We start from the raw sequence: 19,208 nt of genomic DNA on the forward strand, positions 1-19,208 counted from the left end.
GACAAAAGAAAAAATAAATTCTCCTTTCCCACTAGGTGTACCAGAGACTGTTTGACAACCAGTTAAATTAGTACGATAATACCCGACTTAGGCAGTACTTTATATAAATTCTGTAACTGATAAATGATTGGTGGTCAATCTCCTGGGCCATCTGCGATATTCACAATATAATTGTCCCTGAAACTCTCTTGTACTGGGGACCTCTGGTGGCCAAGCTAAGGAGAATCCATCACACTGACCCAAATGACGGCCAGCACCTGATTGGATGAGTGCCATCCAATCAGGAAGCAGCTATCGGTGCGTTGGATCCCCCTGATCCCTAGGTCAATCACACGCTCTAGCTGATCCTGTGGCAAAGAGTGTCCAAGTTGGTGACATACACACACACTAACTTTCACTGAGATCTGGCAGTTCAATACACAAGCCAAGCACCTAAAAGTCTTCCGGCATGAAACACAGGCCTAGTAGCCATGCTACAACCACATGCACCAGCAAATCGAAATTAAAAATTTGATCCAATTCAATAAGATAATTACAGGAAATTGAGCTCTATTTAGGGCCATACGATTTACTCAAGTGTGTGTCTGTGCATGTTCATGTGCTATGGAACACAGGCTGTAATATCCATTTGTAAAGGGCTTGGTGTAAATGATAATATACTCTCAGTGAAGTGCTGCATAACACTACGTATATAAAGTTTAATAAATAGCCATATAACACATGGTGGAATATTGGGCTAATTTGCAGATGTCACCGGTTGTACATCCAGATTTAGGCTCCCCAGCAGATGCCCTCAATACAAGTGAGAAGAGGGGACAGTTATATGGGAACAAGGCGGCATGATCACAGCCAGGGTGCAACCTCCACCAAGGTAATAGTATTGGCTTTCTAAATGATCACCAAGCTAGAAAGACCCTTTAAATGTTGTCAGTTACAAAATGTCTGTCCTCTATTAATAAATACACAAAAGTGTGGGAGATATATAGCATGTTTTCTGTCGTGCCCTCTGCTTCGGCCATTCTGGATAACAGTATTTCTCATGATTGGTAGAGTGATAGGGATGAGTATCCATGCAGAGCCTCTGATTGCAGTCTGTCATTTGTAGCCTGGGAAGTTGTCCCATGGAGATAGGCACCGTATGGGTCACATTCTGGTAGCCACCAAAGCCTCTATCGCCCAGCTGTGAATGACCGCTTCTGTACCCAGTCTTACAGTTTTTGAAAATAAAAGTCCAAAAGCATTTTCTATTTGAGACAGTGGATTGTAAATATTCCTCCTGTTTCTCCCATTCCTATGAAATCGTTCAGGTGAGGAGAGTACAGGGGAGGGAATCTGTATGAATCACCGAGTGACCTATACAGACGCTGGAAGGCCGGCAGCTGAAGATCCCGAGTAAGGCAAGTAACACCCTGAACCCTCCCTTAGGGGTGCCTAAACCTAACCACCCTCCCTGCACCCTAAACCTAACTTCCCCCCGGTGGTGCCTGTCCCTAACCCCCCCTTCCCCTAGCCTATACCTAACCCTCCCGGAAGTCCCTAACCATCCCCCCCGTGCGGCTAAGCACCCCCGACGCCCAGCTTACCTACGATTGGTATGGCGGAAATCGGGATTTTGGCATGGGGCTGATGATAGACGCCCATCATTAGTCCCATGCCGGGATGTCACAGTCGGGTAGCCAGCGGTCAGCATTTCGACCGCCAGCTTCCTGACTACAGCCCCAGGGGGGGAAACAGGGACACTCCACTATATATAGCACACCTGCTGATCTTACGGCTCTCTCTTCCCCTCATTCTCACTCAATGTATTAGACCAGTGCTGGACCTTGTTCTTTATTAATTTTCCTATACATGTTCCGGTTGAGTAACATTTATTTGGGTTTTTGGCCCTCTTCAAATGCAATTTACCTGGTTTCCCTTCCTTCCCTCTTTTATTTATCTCAAACTTCAATAAAAATTATTTTGAAAAAATACACATACAACCCCCACAAATACTGTACCTGTGAATGGGGCATTGCAAGAGCTCAGTTCATTACCTAAGTTATGGGTTCAGCATGTAAAAAACAGTGGCTCACATTGATCTAATCTAAACGTACTTATGGTCCATAAGGCCATTTAGATAATGAAAATTGTAATAGCAATCTAGAACGTCATTTCCAGCTGTAATTTCTTCCGCTTTCACAACAAAGACAAGTGCATCACCCGAGCGTTGTAGCTGATTATAATCAAGAGATCAGGGGGAGGGAACCCTCCCGCTGTGCATTGTGGATGTCAGATGTAATAAGAACCTTACAGTAAATACACACAGACCCCAGAAAAAGTACATTTTCAGATTACTGGGCAACCTTGTCCCAATACAAAGAGGGTTACAGTCACATGTCCAGTATCAGTCATGGTATTAATTCCTTTTGATCAGCAGTCTAATCTTCCTGTTACATTAGATGGAAATTGTGGTGTGTTTATGTAGTTTGTGGTATGCGCTTACGACGGCTATAAAATGAGCACATTTGGATTGTGGTTAGTGGAATTAGGAGAGAAGGACTGGATTATCTGACGCATCATGTCACAGAGATACACAATGTTACAATGTTCTAGGGCTTGAATTTACAATAAACAAAAAACAGATTATATCTCCATCTTCTAACACTACCTTATATATACTCAGAGATGACAGACTTTCCAAAGCTTTCCACTTTCCCACTGTTCAACAATTATAATTGGAGACAAAGCTTTTGGCAGTGAAAAGTCCTGAAAAGTCTTAGTTGAAAGTTAAATGAAATATTTAGGAACTAATTAGATTGTTGCTTCGGGTGTGGTGTATTTGGTCAATATATATGGAATATCAATAGGAGAATGTCAACATGGTCATATGCTTGGCATGTCGACATTGACCATGGAGACATTTATCACAAAAAGGACCTGGTGATCTAGAGGTGACTTACCTGTTCAAGCGGGTCCGGCGGCTCCAGTGGTGTCTTCCAAGTCTGGGGGCGACGTTCTGATGATTTCCGGCTGATCATGCAGCACTTCCGGCAGTGAGTATTGCTAACCCTTACCTTCCCCCTAATGCAGAAGCCTAACCTCACCTCCCGTAGCATAACCCTAACCCACCACTAGAGCCTAACCTTAATCTCCCCTCCCGTAGCCTAACTCTAACCCACCCCTAGAGACTAACCCTAACCTTCCCTTCTGTAACCAATCCCTAACCCACCCCTAGTGAATAACCCTAACCTTCCATTCTGTAATCAATCTCTAACCCAGTGGTGTCCCTCCCACCAGTGTCACCTGGTGTGGGGAGGGACGTTGTAAGCGCGGCGAAGCCACGCGGCCCAAAAAGAGGCGTGGCCTCGTGGTGTGGGGGCGTGGCCCAATGGGATGGGGGCGTGGTCTTGCGGCCCCATCCCCAGTGGTCCTGCTCTTTACTGGGGGGTGCAGGGGGTGCGTGCCGGCTCCCTCACAGTGTCAGGAGCCGGGTGCTGCACTTAATACTACAGTGCAGCACCCGGCTCCTGTCACTGTGGGGGAGTGTCAGTCTGCACCTTGGTGTCACCCTTTGGCGGGTGAAACCCGGGCGCGGCCCGCACCCCCCTTGTGACGCCACTGCTCTAACCCACCCCTAGTGAATAACCCTAACCCTAAAGCTGTGTACACACTAGGACAACAGATCGGCCATCAGGCTGATCCACTATGCTACCTGACGTTCGCTAAGTGCATACACACTTACCAATCAACAGCCCGATGCGTCGTGATTGACTTCACAACTGGGCGGTCAATTACACGAGCCCGCCCAATTGAGCTGTCACCGGCTGCCTCTGCAGCAAATGTACGGGCGGTCGGCTGATATATTGGGCATCCGCTGTGCTACACAGCCAAGCCGATATTTCTGTGAATTACGTTGTTTACAGACATGCCGCTGGTACACACCCGCTGACACGCCCACGATATATCGACCATTCAATTTAATGGCTTATATGTGAGCCAGTGTGTACCCAGCATAATGTTTCCCCTAGTTCATAAGCCTAACATCCCCTCCCCTAACCCACCCCCCAGTGCATAAACCTAACCACCCCTCCCCTAGCCCTCCCCATTGTGCCTAACACTAATATCCCCTCCCGTAGCCTAACTCTAACCCACCTCAAGTGCATAACCTTAAACTCCCCTCTTGTAGCCTAACCCTTCAGTGCTGAAGCTTAACCCTAACACTCCGGTCTCTGCAGATGCCGACATCATAACTGCCGACACTGTGGAGTTGACATTATGACTACATCCGTTGCTTCTCTCCTTGCACTCACACACAAGTAGGAAGATGGGCTCCTATTCAGGCTCACTGTTCTTGCAATGACGTGTAACTGCTGTATTTCAATGTCACCAGTTTATATCACTTTGTAAACTTACTGTCTATGTAATTGTTTGCGTACCAATTAAAAGAAAAACAAAACTATAAAGATTGTTGCATTGATATATAAGAAACGAGAATGAAATTATCATGTAGACCTGCGATGGGCAGCCTTCTACTAATCAGGTTCCGCCTTGGATGGTCCTCTAACCCTCAAATGAATACATTTAAGAATAATCCCATCAGTAATAACATTTCAGCATTTTGAACAAGCTGTAGCGAACAAATCAAACAATAAAGCAGGACGGGGCTGGGGGCCGCAGGTTATGCCATGGGGGGCGGCAAATGGCCCTAGGCCACCTGTTGACCATCACTGCTGTAGACAATACTTCTGTAAAGACTAATAATTTCTGATACCATCACTTATAATAGGAGAGTTCTAGAATGATGGCTTCAGTGGTCATTACAAATGAGTGTGTATTATAAACCACAATGGTATATTAAGGATTTTCACCCTTATACTTGGCATAACACAACTGAGATGTTTCTTCACTATGCCTTTATACTGAGAACTAATTTCTCTGTGACCATGTAGGGTCAGATTTTCCTTGAGCACCGGGATCCACTCACAGCCTAAGATAAAAGCCAGGACAGTGTGGCGTGGTGAGGGTAGGGGATCTGGTTTATGGGAAGCTCACAACCACCTTTGGGGACATTTTTAAATGGTGATCAAGAGCTCCCACGTCTAAATGGCAGTGCCGCTTTAAGGAATGGTGTTGTGAGAAATTAGCCGACATCACCTGTGACCATAATTTCTTTCAAAACAGCGCACTGGCTCAGGAAACAGGAAGAGATGTGAACAGAACAGGACAGCATGGGGATATACACCAGTGGTATAACTGTTTCTGACAATGGCAGCTGACAATATGTCAATTAGCAATTGAACAAAAAGAAAACACCTGGTGACCAAGATGTAACCTCTGGCACACTACGGAGCAAACAAAGATACCTGATCTACATATTAATAGCCCACTCATCTAATACAGGTTGAGTCTCCCATATCCAAATATTCCGAAATACCGAATATTTTTAGCATGACTGATATAGTGAAACCTTTGCTTTCTGATGGTTCAATGTGCACAAACTTGTAGTGGATTCTCTACAATCATTCAAACGAGCTCTTAAGACCCTCTACTTCATTAAAGCTTTCCAGCTCTCATCCTAGCTTACTGCTACATCTACCTTCATCCCCGCCTACCCCATCTGTGTCACTCCTGTTTGTCTGCCCCTCCCTTTTAGAATGTAAGCTCTTACGAGCAGGGCCCTCTACCCTCTTGTGCTTCTCCCTCCTTTACTTTCATCTACTTCTTATTCCCCACTAGGGCACCTAACACTTGGCTGCTTATGCTCTGCTGCTTATCTGGGTGTTATGGTCACTAATGTAGCAATATATATTATCCATGTCCTGCATGTATTGTATTGTACTGTAAGTCGCTGGCCACCTATTTGTTTATGTACTTTGTAAGGCGCTGCGGAACACTTGTGGCGCCATATAAATAAATGAAGATAATAATAATAGCTAGGGAGCTGCTAGCAATCATAATGGACATGCCTCCTGCTAATTACAACTCCTTCTAAACATCTTTGAAGGTTGATTGGTTGCATCAATAGCATTTAATGAACTATTACTACATGAATGCTGTGATGTCATATGGCACAGTGAAAGCGTCAGACTTCGAGGTCTCGTGTTATTTTTTGTTTATCACTTGCTTATTAAATCTACATCCCATTGTTTACAGCCAGATCCTGGACAGAGAATAGTGTGCAGTACTGGATAACTTGGCAAGCATTATTTGTAGTAGGATAACGCCATTCACAAATACAGTATATTTCCATAGTCAAACAGTGAAGATGTATTTCTTAAAACTGCATAAAACTCCAGTAAAGTCTTCCAGGCAGACAGCGGCAAATTCATTTTTTTTTCTTTTTTAAACGTGGTCAGTAAAAGTGGCACAATAGCAGACCGGAGCTGAATCACCCATTAGCAGCACTAAGGGCCATGATTACTCTAACTAAAACCAGTATCCTGCTCTGGGTCCCATGAGGTCTTAATCTGGCTTTGCAGAGGACAGGTGCTGTGGCAGGACTCAGATATATGGAGGGGTCCTTGTAGCTATATCATTTAATTAGTAGGGATCACCACCTTCCTACTACCTGGGATAGGGCATCCCAAGGAATGGAATATTTGGTGCAGTTTTCATATAAAAACACGGTGTATACACGCTATATACTGAGTGCGGCTTTTATATATTGAACCTTACCTGGAAGTTAGGAGGAATGATGGTTTTCCCAGCAGGAATCTGAAGAACTATGTTCTCACCCTCAAATAGCCAAAGGTCCCATCTGGACTGGTTGATAAGGAGAGCCCATGGGAGCAGCTCAATCAGTAATGTCTTCAGGTGGGCCTTCCAGGGAGAGAGCTTCACCCGCATGGGGCTGTCCCACTGAGCCAGGTGCTCACCGCTGTAGAGTGCAGAGTACAACATTACCTTGGGAAAAGCTAGACCACCTGCTTCCTTTCATATCTGAAGCAACCTAATCATCTTATATGGAGGCACTGAACATAACGTTCAATCTGGTTCAAGTCAATGCCAAATCTTTAACAAATGATATAATGCTATAATAAGGCGAGTCTGAATCCTACTTAACATTCAGAAAACTTAGTGGGGGAGACTAAGAAGAATAAAAAGCTATAAATGTAAGACTGCAATTTATCACTTAGCAATGTACAGTATAGATGACTGCCAGCTGTATGATGACATGATGAGGCCCAGCCACTAGGGGGAGGAGTCACACTTTACCATCTGTATGAGGTTCCCATTTGTTTCTTTTTTCATTAGTTGCTAGGACTCCGCAATATCACGTGTTATGTGTCCCAACAATTGGGTGCACGCCGGCTAGCAGGTACATAACAAGAAGACAGTCCACAAAATGATAGCAAAATCATAAGCCAGATTCCAGAGCTCATAAGCCTATTACGTTGCATACCTACCTGTTATTATATTATTTGCAAATATTAATAACATTATCTAACACTAACCGTTAATGAGCAAAATTTCGTAGATGGCTGCTGATGAGTAAACACACTTCTAAGGCCATTGACACTGCAAGTTACACTTACCGTCTCTGAGGCTGATTTAGAGTTACACTCAAGTCTGTTGCATGTACTGATTTTGATATATTTCGCACAGCACAAGTAGTTATGAGTAACTACAGGCAACTCAGTCGCAGCTGAATGGGTGGAACCTGGTTACAATGGGACGTCTGCACGTAGGCTACCGTACTGAAGGCTTGTCATTGGCATGTATACGCTCTTATGTTATTCAGATGGACCTCCTGTCCCAGGTATGGAGCTGGCCCAATTGGTTGCTGATAGTGATGACAGTCAGGCAGATGGATGAGGACATCTCTAAATACGTGCAAAGATCTAAGTTTATTTCCATGTACGCAATCGGGCCAACTTGCCTGCAACTATAAGTCAGGCCTCCAACCCAGTGGTTCCCAAACTCAGTCCTCAAAGCACCCTAACAGTACAGGTGACTTAATCAGCTAATTTGATTTAACCATCTGTGCTCATCCATGAATATTCTTAAAACCTGGACTGTTAGGATGCCTTGAGGGCTGGGAACCACTGGCCTAACCCTAAGAATCTAAAAAAAAAAGTAATTTGCATCAACATTTCTTAAAGAAGAGAAGTAAACTTGCAGCTAGATAATTACATGTGCTGCCTCATTAACAGGTCGAAGAGAGGAAATGTCGTTCTCCGGTCACACAAGAGTCAGTAACCACAGAAGAGGCTGCATGTAATACTGCTGTATTTTATGCTCTACTGTATGACTGTATGTGAGCTTAGATGCTCTCATGGCACCTCAGCCTGTCACTATGGGAGCGTTTCAGACATGTACGCCAATGTCATCGCACCTGTCATCCCGTATGCAGCTGCTGTGCGAAACTAAACAAATATCGCAACCGCTGGGGATTGTATTGAAATGCCCACCTGCGGCTTAGCAAATCCAAGCATCTGCGTACAAATATCCAGCATCGTCCGCAGTTCTGAGTAATTATATGGCCACACAGAATGGCCGTGGGAAAGGAGGATGGGAACGCGGACGCAGGCTGTGACACTCCCAGAGATTGTGACACACATTCGTTCTTTATTCTCACCGCTCCGCGTTATTTCCCACAAACGCTCCTTGACTGTCAATCACACTACGAGTAAAAAGACGCTGGGAGCGGCTACGTTAATGTACCTTGATGCGTACAAAGACTGCCGATAATCGCTGCGTAAATATCGCCAGTGCGTCCATCTCTGAATGAGGCCCTTAGTGCTCGCTGCTGTGGGTCTCTAGCTGAGAGAGCGCTAGCATTCACAGGGCCGATACAACTTATTAAATGCTCTTAGACCGTGAGCTCTACTTAACCTTCTGTTCCATGTTAATGTATGTAACTCAGTGTACAGCGCTGTGGAGCAGGTCAGCACTTTATAAATAAATAAAAGATATTGATATGTGCATGGACACAATGTACTGTACTGTACAGTATCTTTTTTATGCTTCTACATTCCAAACCTCAGTTGTTTCAGTGCATGACGGGGTTCCGTGCACCCAAGTACTTCAATAAAATGTGAATAAATAAAACAACGTCTTCCCCCCGGGACCTACCTGTCTGTATCTTTCTTATTATATGGCCACACAGGCTGAGCGCAGCAATCTTCTCCGTAGAAATCGGAAATGACCTGACTTGCAGAGTAGTCATTTTGTGCTTTCACAGCTATTTGTTTAATCAGAGCTGTGGATATGGGAACAGCGCATTCTGACGGGTCATCTTCTTCCCTGGAAGTACAGGAATAGTTCTTTTTATTTTTCAGATAAGGAAAACCGTGACTCGGGCATGTGCGTGAAACCTATTTATTATGCTTATCTGAACCATTTAATTTGTATGGTGGTTTTACATGTTTGAGGACACCCTGAATCTGGTTTCCATGCCGAATTCTGCTCTCTGCAACTAATGACAACCTCAATTAAATCCCAGGGTTTCACTTTTGGGTCGCTCTGCTAGCGAGCTTTACATGGACCCATCACTGTGCACAGGCGGAACTGGTCAAGTCCCAATGCATATGCTTGTCTGATAGTGGTCTATATAAGTAACGAAGCACTGACCAATCACAGTAAGGACTGAGCCACTTAGAGTTTTTTTATTGGCTTGCAGGCAGAGAGGCCTTTGACTTGCCCAGAGTTTAGCTTTAAACTCCAATCAGGGGTGGGACACTACATCAAGAAGAGCGGAGTCGGGCCTTTCTGAACTTGTGCACAGGTCCACCATCGGCACAGAGAACCCCCATTGCACTAGTGCATGCTCAGGAAGGGTGTACTCTGCTATTCTGAGAATACCTGGACAGAGCTGCACAGGGCAGTGGGACCACTACACGGCATCAGCGGGGATCTGGACCTGCTCATGTCCAAGTGAACTCATCGAGTGCACCCACAATACACTACAAAGTGAGTACTCGCCACCCTGCATATAGAATAAAAGAGGTGAGGCGCATTTTCTCTGCAGCTGGACGCGGCTGCAGGACTCTATACCACAGGTGATTGAATCCATTAATATTGCTCGGAGACTTGATAACATGCAGCCAGAGCTGCTCATGCACTTGTAAACCCTCTGTTCGTGCACAAATTAACTCTGCAAATGTGCTGATATATGAGTGTGGATACACGCTGGTGCAAGTTCTGTATTAATGCATTGATTTACAGGTTAGTGTCCGACATTGTTTTACAAAATACCCAATCATCATGCAATATTATTCAAGCGTGTTACTAAACATATGTATATACCTTTTTAAAGAGTTGTCTTATTTTCTGTATGAATTTATAACAAATCAATGCCTTGAACATCACATAAATATATACACATCGGCACAATTGCAGTTGCTATTTATTATTTTTGATGTATGTTATTTTGTTGTTGGTTCATATATGAAGTTATTTATTACCACAGCGCTGTTTTTCTTTTATTTTAAAATAGGTTATCCATGCAAAGGCATGTGGATGCCATCTGAAAATCAGCAAAATGTACTGTCACGTTAACTGTTATTATTAATATTTTAATATAATATTGTAGTGTGTATAATATGCGGGGGAAGTAACATATACAAAGTCAAAAACAGTTCATAGCTATCATACGTATACTAGAATATCTCATTGGGCCACATGGTCACACTGGGAAGAAGCCGGAGACTCTAGTCACAGTACAGGCACAGAAAGAACAAGCACCTTGCTTGAAACGTCAGGTGATGGGTTAGGTCCGGCTCTATGTTCTGCAGAGGCTTCTCCAATCCTTTCCCGGGAATCATTTGTGTTTCATTTAAACCAAGGCTCCTTTTTTCCAAATGTATAATTATGGGATCAGGAAGATGGCTCCGCATGATAAAGAGAGGACTGAATACGATCTGGAAAGAACAGAGTGACATTTATTTTCCAGCTGCCTGATCTTGCGAAACTCAGCTTCCAAGGTTGTAGCGACCTTCATCCCATCCAGCCGGAGGACGGTCACACATTGCTGTGCTATTTATTACTCACCATTCGTTGCTGCGCTTGGGAACTGGGCTCCAAGGATAGAAGTGTGCACCAGACATAAAGGATTGGTCTATTGGAAGACGGCACCTGCAAGCAGTCAGACTGATATTAATAACCAAGCTACCGCCTAACACTTCATTGCTTTGTATTTACATACAGATTGTATTCTTTGTAAGGAATAAAAAAAAAAAGTAAATTAGGACAAGATAAAAGAATGTTAATTACAAGACAGTTCAAATGAGTAGCTTAGCTCGTCATTAAATAATACCATTATTATTATAATTTATTTATATCGCACTACCGCCGCAAACACAGAGGAGGGTGGGGGATTACATACAAACAGCACGCAGACAGGGCCCTGGTCGGGAATAGAACTCATGACTCCAGTGCTGTGAGGCGGCAATGCTGATCACTGTGCCACAATGCCGCATTAGCATACTCTGCAGCGCTTTACAACTGGAAACAAACACATTAATAAAACAATAGTGGATATTAACAACAAGAATGGTTATTAACAACCAAAGAAGTAAGAGGGCTCGATTCTAAATCTTACAATCTAAAGGGATATAGGAATTATACCCATGAGTCTCAGTACCACTGATTGCATATACTGGGCCAGATTGCAATGGCTCAAGTACTTAGCAGGGCTAGATGACCCTGTCACACAGCACTGTTGGTGTGGGGGATTCTTGGTGCTAGAAAGAGAATACATTTAAGTTTTACATAAACTGTGTAGATGTTATTGGGGTAGAATAGCCTATGGGGGTTAAAAATGTGGTTTTGGAGTTTAATAAGCGTGCCCAAGGAGATATTTTCAGGGAACGCGTGAAGGCTAGAAGAAAATCTTTTTGTACAAAAATGGAAATTCCCTAGTGGGTTTATCCTGAAAACAGTCTGGAAATTGGAAGTAATGAGTGACCATGAGAGTAGAAGGTCTTATGTGGAGCAGAGGGACAGAGTTAGTAAGTATTTTGAGACAAGGGAAGAGATATATGTTGGTGCAGATTTGTTAATGGCTTTGTATGTTAGTACAGGTTGAGTCTCTCATATCCAAAATGCTTGGGACAAGAGGTATTTTGGATAACGGAATATTCCGTATTTTGGAATAATTGCATATAATGAAATAGCTTGGGAATGGGACCCCAATATACACACAGAATGCATTTATGTGTTATATACACCTTATACACACAGCCTGCATTTAATTTTATACAATATTTTCAATCATTTTGTGGCTCAAGCAAAGTTTGTGTACAGAAATCTAATTCATTTATGTTTCATATACACCTTATACACACAGCCTGAAGGTAATTTTATACAAGATTTTTATTAATGTGTGCCTTAGACAAAGTTTGTGTACATTGAACCATCAAAAATCAAAGGTTTCGTTATCTCAGTCATGCCAAAATTATTCCGTATTTCGGGATATTCCGTATGTCGGAATATTTGGATATGGGAGACTCAACCTGTAGAAGTAATTGATATTAGGTCCTGTAATTTCAGGTAACCAGTGTCGGACTGGAGCATGAAGGGTCCACCAGGGAATGCAGTGGTAGTGGCCAAAGCTTAAGGGGTGTGGTCAGCCACCAGGGGGGGTGTGACCAGCCACCGCAGAGGGACTTGGCCAACCAATAGAGTGGACATGCAAAGAACAGGGGTCCTTTATAAACTGGAGGGGACAGAGTAGTTGGAATCACCCACTTTAAATAGCAAGAGGGCTAATAGAAACAAGCCAAGCTCCCAAACTGATCCATGATCCTGCTCCACTAAGTTACTAGAGGAGTAGGTGGAGCCCACCGGGTGTCCCCTTGTACACCTGTGGGCCAGTACAACCCCACAGGAAACCAATATATGGACTAAAAGAGAGCAGCACTATCACCAAGTCACCCGCTAGTTCAACGCTCATGGACAGACCTCATGCATACATATTTCGGGTAAACTCCTGCACCCCTGGTAGAGTAGGCATATCACCCCCATTCCTGCCCACCAGTGGGCAGAATGGGGAGAATTTTCGCGGCGATCGCGGGTCTCTGTGCAGGGGGCGGAGCTTAATGACGCAATTCTTCATGAATCGCGTCATTTGGCCCCGTCCCTGTTTAATTTTGAGGCATTTGCGGCAATTGACCATGAGGGGCGGGGCTTAATGACGCAAATCACCAGGTCCTGCCGCTTCCCTCCTGCTTCTCTTACCCGGGATTCTCACGGGAAGAGAAAAAAAAAGGTAGGCAAGTATGACCTCATGGCTGGACTGTCATGGTGCCCATTCCTCACTATAATCAGGATTTGATATGTGATGGAAGCAAAGGCCTTATGATAAGGTTGCGGCTGGATCCCCTTCAGTTAAAGGACCCTGACGTAATTTACTGTCCACGTGGACATCTATTGGGAATAGTAACCTGATGAATGGCGAGCGAAGTGAGCCTGTGAGGGTACAAGTTTCTACTGATGGTGGCCCCATACTACAATGGGGACAAAATGACAGCTCTTTCAGGGCATGGAAACTACGCAAAAGCCGCAAAAAACGTCTTTACTAAAAAGACACCCATTGCCGAAAAAACACACATTGCCGGGGTCAGTGAAACTAACATCAGCTCGCCCAGACAATGGGGCCGACACCCCCCGTTTTCTGGAACACTGACAGTTGCTGCCCCCAAACGGGGCTTTAGGGACATTGCGAGCGGCATCGCAGAAACAGATCTGCAATTGGGCAGTGCGGCTCCTGCGCAGATCTGCAAACATCGGAGATGTACGTAACTATCGCATTTACCTACTTAACAGAATTAGGCCCTGAGTTGGAGGTGGCAGGAGTAGTGACAAGTTTCACCAATCACCCTTCTTAAGAGTGGGCCAGTGGAGAAGCTATCTGTAGCAACCAATCAGCTTCTACTTATCATTTTATACACTGTACCTGATAAATGCTAGTGATAACTCAATCTATTAACAATTCAGCAAAACTTCTATATATTTTTTTTTTAATTTCTTCTCAATTTCAAACAAAAATACATTTTCCATATTTCACTTAGGAAATAAGTCATGTGTCTTTTTTTTTTTCTTAATCCCCAGCCATCTTAACGTATACAATTTCCAAGCTGAAAATTAAATGCCATTTACCACAGCCAATAAATCCAGACAGATGCGCAGATTACAGCCCCCCACCCCCTCCAGACCTCACTGACACAAGATGCAGTGAACATTTTTTTCTACTAAACGGTGCAATGAGGGTGGAATTTACTTTGTCAAGTACGATTTTTTTTTTTTTTCCCCCCATTTTGGAGAGGCAGGATATCCATGTATAACATATCAACGGTAAAGTGAACAGATGTAAGATATCTACATCACATAATCAAAGAACAAGGGTTTTGCCAACTTCTAAACAAGCCAGGAACATAGGGTGTGTAAATGATAGCATTGCTGAAGCATTTTCTCACACACAGGCTGCGGACTGCTCCTCGGTAGCCTGTCTTGTAATGTGATCAAGATACATCACTACTACAGCCCACGGTGATGTGATTTTACTACGCGCCAATCCTACTTCCCTGCTTCCTGAGCGCACAAAGCATTTGGAAGGAACCTTTGAACTTACATGTCAGCAAAAACCTCACAACACATAAATCATACACATGTAACTGTACCCGCATGCAATGGATGTTTATGTAAAACTAACAAGACACTGAAAAGATAAATAAAAAAAATAAAAAAAAAGAGAATTTTTTAAATCCCGGAGCATAATAACAGACAGGAGAGCTGGACTGTATATATTAGAGGTCCCTTTAAAAACCAGGACCCTGCACTCTATTGTCATAAAGGATGGGCCTAATGTACAAAACATGCAAGTGCATGTATCACTGATCAACGGATTCTTAAAAAACACGATTCTGCATTTTGACATTAGGGTGGTACGGTGATAAGGAAGGATTATATCAATACTTCATCATGGCGGTACAATATATGCCATCAACTCATTTTATCGAGAAAGTATCGTTGTATTAATTTACCGGGAGCAGTAATGCTCATGTGAGAACCAACTATCCTGCATATGCATGTGCAATGGAAGTGAAAGTTCAGATTTGAGTTTCAGTTTCACTAATAAGAATGAGCAAAAAAAAAAAAAAAAAACTGTAGAAAATAGGTAAAGCAGTCCCCCCCCTCAAAAAAAAAATTATTATTAACATTTATAAAAAGCTTCTTACCATTATTTTCATTTGTTGGAAAGCCATGTGATTAGCTGGTCATCATCATGCAGAAATTGTCATGATAGTGGACCTATTTTTTTTTCCATAATAATTTTTTTTTTTAAGTTTTCCACTATATTTATTTTTATTTATTTATTAACAGTTTCTTATATAGCGCAACATATTCCGTTGCGCTTTACAATTGTAAACATTAATTGAACAAAACTGGGTAATAACAGACAGATATATAGGTATGATGGCCCTGCTCGCAATTGAATAAATGACATACATAATAATAACCAGGAGTAAATGGTAAAGCTCACATTTCTGAACAACAGGTCTACTAGGATAGAACAACCACCACAAAGTCATAACAAAAATCAAACAACATAGGTGACAGGACTGTGGAACAATAACCACTCCACTCTCAACATTAAGCAAACACCTCCCAAACAATAAATGGAGGCTATAAGAGAGAGGGGCGAGGAGGGTAGACCGGTGGAGGAAGAGGTAAAGCCGATGAAAATATTTGAAAGTACATTTATTTTGTACACATTTAAAAAAAAGTAAAATAAAAAAAAAACAGTGCTTTAACAATGTTTTTTTTTTTTTTAATGAAAGCTTGTTTAGAACTCTCAAAAGGTACATTGGATGAACTTTTATCTTTTGACTAATTTTTATTGATGACAAGTGCGCTTGTAGAAAAAAAAAAAAATTACCAAAAAATTACTATTTGTTCTTTTACATCCCTCCAGGATAATTATGGTTTCACTGTGCTGCCAATGCTCTTATAAACAGAAAGGTCAGTTTTAAAGTGTTGGATAAAACTTTAATTTTAGTTTTTCTTCCCATACCTGAATGATGAAGCTGTGTTCAGAGGCATCACAAGTCAGACAGACATCTTGGGACCAGTCCTCATCTCCTTTTGCCCTGACGCATAACTCTGTAAGCTCACTGTTTTCCAGGACATAAGATGGAAGTTTCTTTTTGGCCGACAGGCAGTCAACGTGTTCCCGTACCACAGCGAGGCCATCTTGTCCCGTATAATGTTGCACCACCTTCAGGTCAATGCTCTCTGATAGATAGCTGCAGATAATCTGCCTTCCACAGATAGTCACCTGTAGATACAACAGTCTTACATGTATTTTTTTTGTCCCTATTACAGCATATAGACTTTGTGTTAAGGTATCAGGGCCACCATTTTGAGACACAGCTATACCAGTTTCCCAACATGCAGTGAAACCGGCCAATTTGAAGGCCTCGTATTTGAACTTTATCTTTGATATCAATGGGCAAGTGTGGTAATGCAAAATGCATCACCATGGACCAGATGATGCAATTCATAGTCAAACAGGACTCTCCCACTTCATGGACATCCTATTCTGTAAGGAGTTCAGTAAAACTCTCCATATTTTGTGAGCCTCCTAAACATTCCGGTGAGAGTAGGCAAGTTTTTTCCTAAGCCCTATAGCCTTTTGGCCGGGGCAAGGATAATTTTTTATATTCCCGTCCGAGAGGCTGGAGTCTATTTATTTATCTATTGCACTTTTTTTTGCACTTTTCCACCACACATTTTTATGTTTTTCCTTTGTGTCTGTTACGTTTGTGGGGGGGGTTTGGACTAGACCCTTAAGGGCAGTCCTCTCCCCAAGTTGTCTGAGACTCTCTCCTATTGGGGAGAGCTGAAAAGTCTGTTCCCTGGGGGAAGCTTTCGACCCACCCTGGGGAGAAAGTGGAGACCCGAGCTACCCCCTAAGGGGCTGTTTTGCTCCGGGGATCGAGGAAATGAAGAGGTCCCCCCTAGACTCGGTGAAGGGTGGCCCAAAGATTCCTTTTTCTTTTCAATGGGGCCTTTTGGCTCTGAAGGGAATGGGGAGAAATGGGGCTTATCTCCTTTAGGAGAAGGTTTAAAGTCCCAAGCCCCCACCACTGCACTGGGTGATTGAAGAATGCCCCTTGGGCTGCAATTAATAAAAAAAAAATAGTTATCAATGCACTAGAAATCGATGATATCATTTATACACTATTTGCTTTGGTGATGTCACTGATTTCATAGCCTGCCTTGCCATGAATACTGGTACAGCCTGCAAATTGTCTGCGTCCATTCTGTACGTGCGAAATTGGGGCACTTTAGATCAAAAATTGCTTTAAATAAGCAAGAGACAAACAAATTAAAAAATAATCATATTTGTTTATAATTATAGAACCAATATATAGTTCATGTAGCGCCCGCACTCACTAACAAACTTCCATCCAGCTGGTGTGCAACCTCAGCACAACCACATTCTCCCATGATGTGGTTCACAAATGCATAAAAAAGGAGATGCACTCACCATTGCAGCAATAAAGGCTATTTATTACATACCACCAGTGTCATTTGTACAGGTATATATATGGAATCGGTATGGGATGCCGGCAGTTGGGATCCCGGTTGTCCGAATCCCGATACCCCGGCAGGACTAGCATACCGATACTTGTTGTTCGGCATGTTAACCCTCCCCCTCTCCCTACCATAACCCCCCCTCTTTGGTGCCTAACCCTGACCTCCCCCTAGTGCCTGAACCTAACCCCCCTCCCCACACTCTAAACCTAACCCTCCCCCCTTAGTGTCTAACCCTAACCCTCCCCCTAGTGACTACCTCGAACCCCGCACCCTAACCATATCCCTCCCCCCACCACTACTTACCTTCAGTATCCCGGCAGTCAGGATGTCAGTGCCGGGATTGTGATAGGCGTCAGGATTCCGGCGCTGGCAATATCAGGCCGGCATCGCGACCGCTGTGATACCGACTGTATATATATATATATATATATATATATATATGTGTTTTTTTTATATATATATATATTTTTTTTTTTTTTTTGCAGGTTTACAAGTACCGGTATGATAATAAAGAATAATGTATCTTATAAATAAACTCATAGATAACATATATTTTCCTTGCTACACAATCCGTGGATGACATACTTGTTTTTGCACCCCATTCAGCTGTTGCACTTTGATGATAAGAGTCGCAGTCCGGCCCTTGTAGTGAATAGTTCGGATAAATGTCCCAGCGTTGTCCACGTTGAAAGGCTCAGACCAGCGCCAGTTTCCCCAGCCTTCAATACAGATGTGCAGCAGCTGCAGAGAGAGACAACATCCATTAAAAGTTTAGGGTCATAAATACACTGCTTTCTGTCATTAAGGATTCATTATCATTCTTATGTAAAGATTTAGGCTTTTTAGCTTCCTGACAGAGGGGCGGGGGGGGGGATATTTTAACCTCTTTGCTGACACAATACATTACGCTGATCGGTATTTTTTTTAATTTGAGCTGTAAAGAAATAAAATGAAAACCATGTCTGATTATTTATTTATTCATCACTGCCTAAAGGTCAAGAAGTCGTCATTCTGGCATAAGAGTTTGCCTTACAGGGTCGGCCTGGTTCACAGGGGAGATCCCAGTTGGGCCCCACTGCCTGGGGGCCCCACCTCCTCTTCCTATGTCAGGTTTCAGACAGTGCACTCGAATTATACACTGTTCCTCTATTACAGGGTCAGTTACTTGGTAGAGCAGGAACATGGATGAACGAGCGCCATGCACTGTAGTATCCATGTTGTTTGGTTGGCTAAGCCTCTGTAATGGCGGGCCACACCCTTTAAACCTGGGTCCCTACCACTGCCTTACCTAGAGGGCCTTCATGCTCCTGTCCGACACGGTTTACTCATATACAGAAGCGGTCACTAACAAAGCGCAAAATAGCGACAGGATTGTGGACCCAAGACACATGATGGTTGTGCCTACTCTATGTTCCCAGGGGGCGGTTCCGCATTCCGCAACCTATAAGAGTGCCTAGGTGTACAGAAAGGTGGCAGAACCTCAAGAAGAACCATGCAACACTGTGTTACATAAAAGTCCGACCTGCAGTATAACCAATCCTTTCAAATAAAGGTTTTTCTTCTTCACCTAAAATTCTACTTTGTTGAGTTCTTAATCTGCTACAAAATTCACATCCCTTTGCATAGTGGAAATTACTGTGCGCCAGAGGCGGATTTAGGGGTCAGAACGCCTCTCGGCACAACCC

At 43.3% G+C, this 19,208-nt stretch overlaps 1 protein-coding gene across 6 annotated transcripts in view; it reads right to left on the reverse strand.

Annotated features, from left to right (window-relative positions):
- VPS13B (vacuolar protein sorting 13 homolog B) overlaps positions 1–19,208 on the reverse strand; it is a 1,086,122-nt gene that overhangs the window by 65,615 nt on the left and 1,001,299 nt on the right. For all 6 annotated transcript variants that reach the window (XR_015869381.1, XM_088442693.1, XM_088442694.1 and 3 more), the window contains exons 44-49: positions 18,109–18,264; positions 15,995–16,258; positions 10,972–11,055; positions 10,666–10,841; positions 9,055–9,225; positions 6,655–6,856 (exon numbers count right to left, since the gene is read on the reverse strand). Coding sequence is in view for 5 of the 6 variants with exons in the window: in XM_088442693.1 (XP_088298819.1) it covers positions 6,655–6,856; positions 9,055–9,225; positions 10,666–10,841; positions 10,972–11,055; positions 15,995–16,258; positions 18,109–18,264 (1,053 nt within the window). In the remaining variant the exon portion in view is untranslated. The remainder of the gene's footprint in view (positions 1–6,654; positions 6,857–9,054; positions 9,226–10,665; positions 10,842–10,971; positions 11,056–15,994; positions 16,259–18,108; positions 18,265–19,208) is intronic.

This window comes from Taudactylus pleione, unplaced genomic scaffold, assembly GCF_031769625.1.
Source record: "Taudactylus pleione unplaced genomic scaffold, aTauple2 ptg000314l, whole genome shotgun sequence".
Classification (NCBI taxonomy): Eukaryota; Metazoa; Chordata; class Amphibia; order Anura; family Myobatrachidae; genus Taudactylus; species Taudactylus pleione.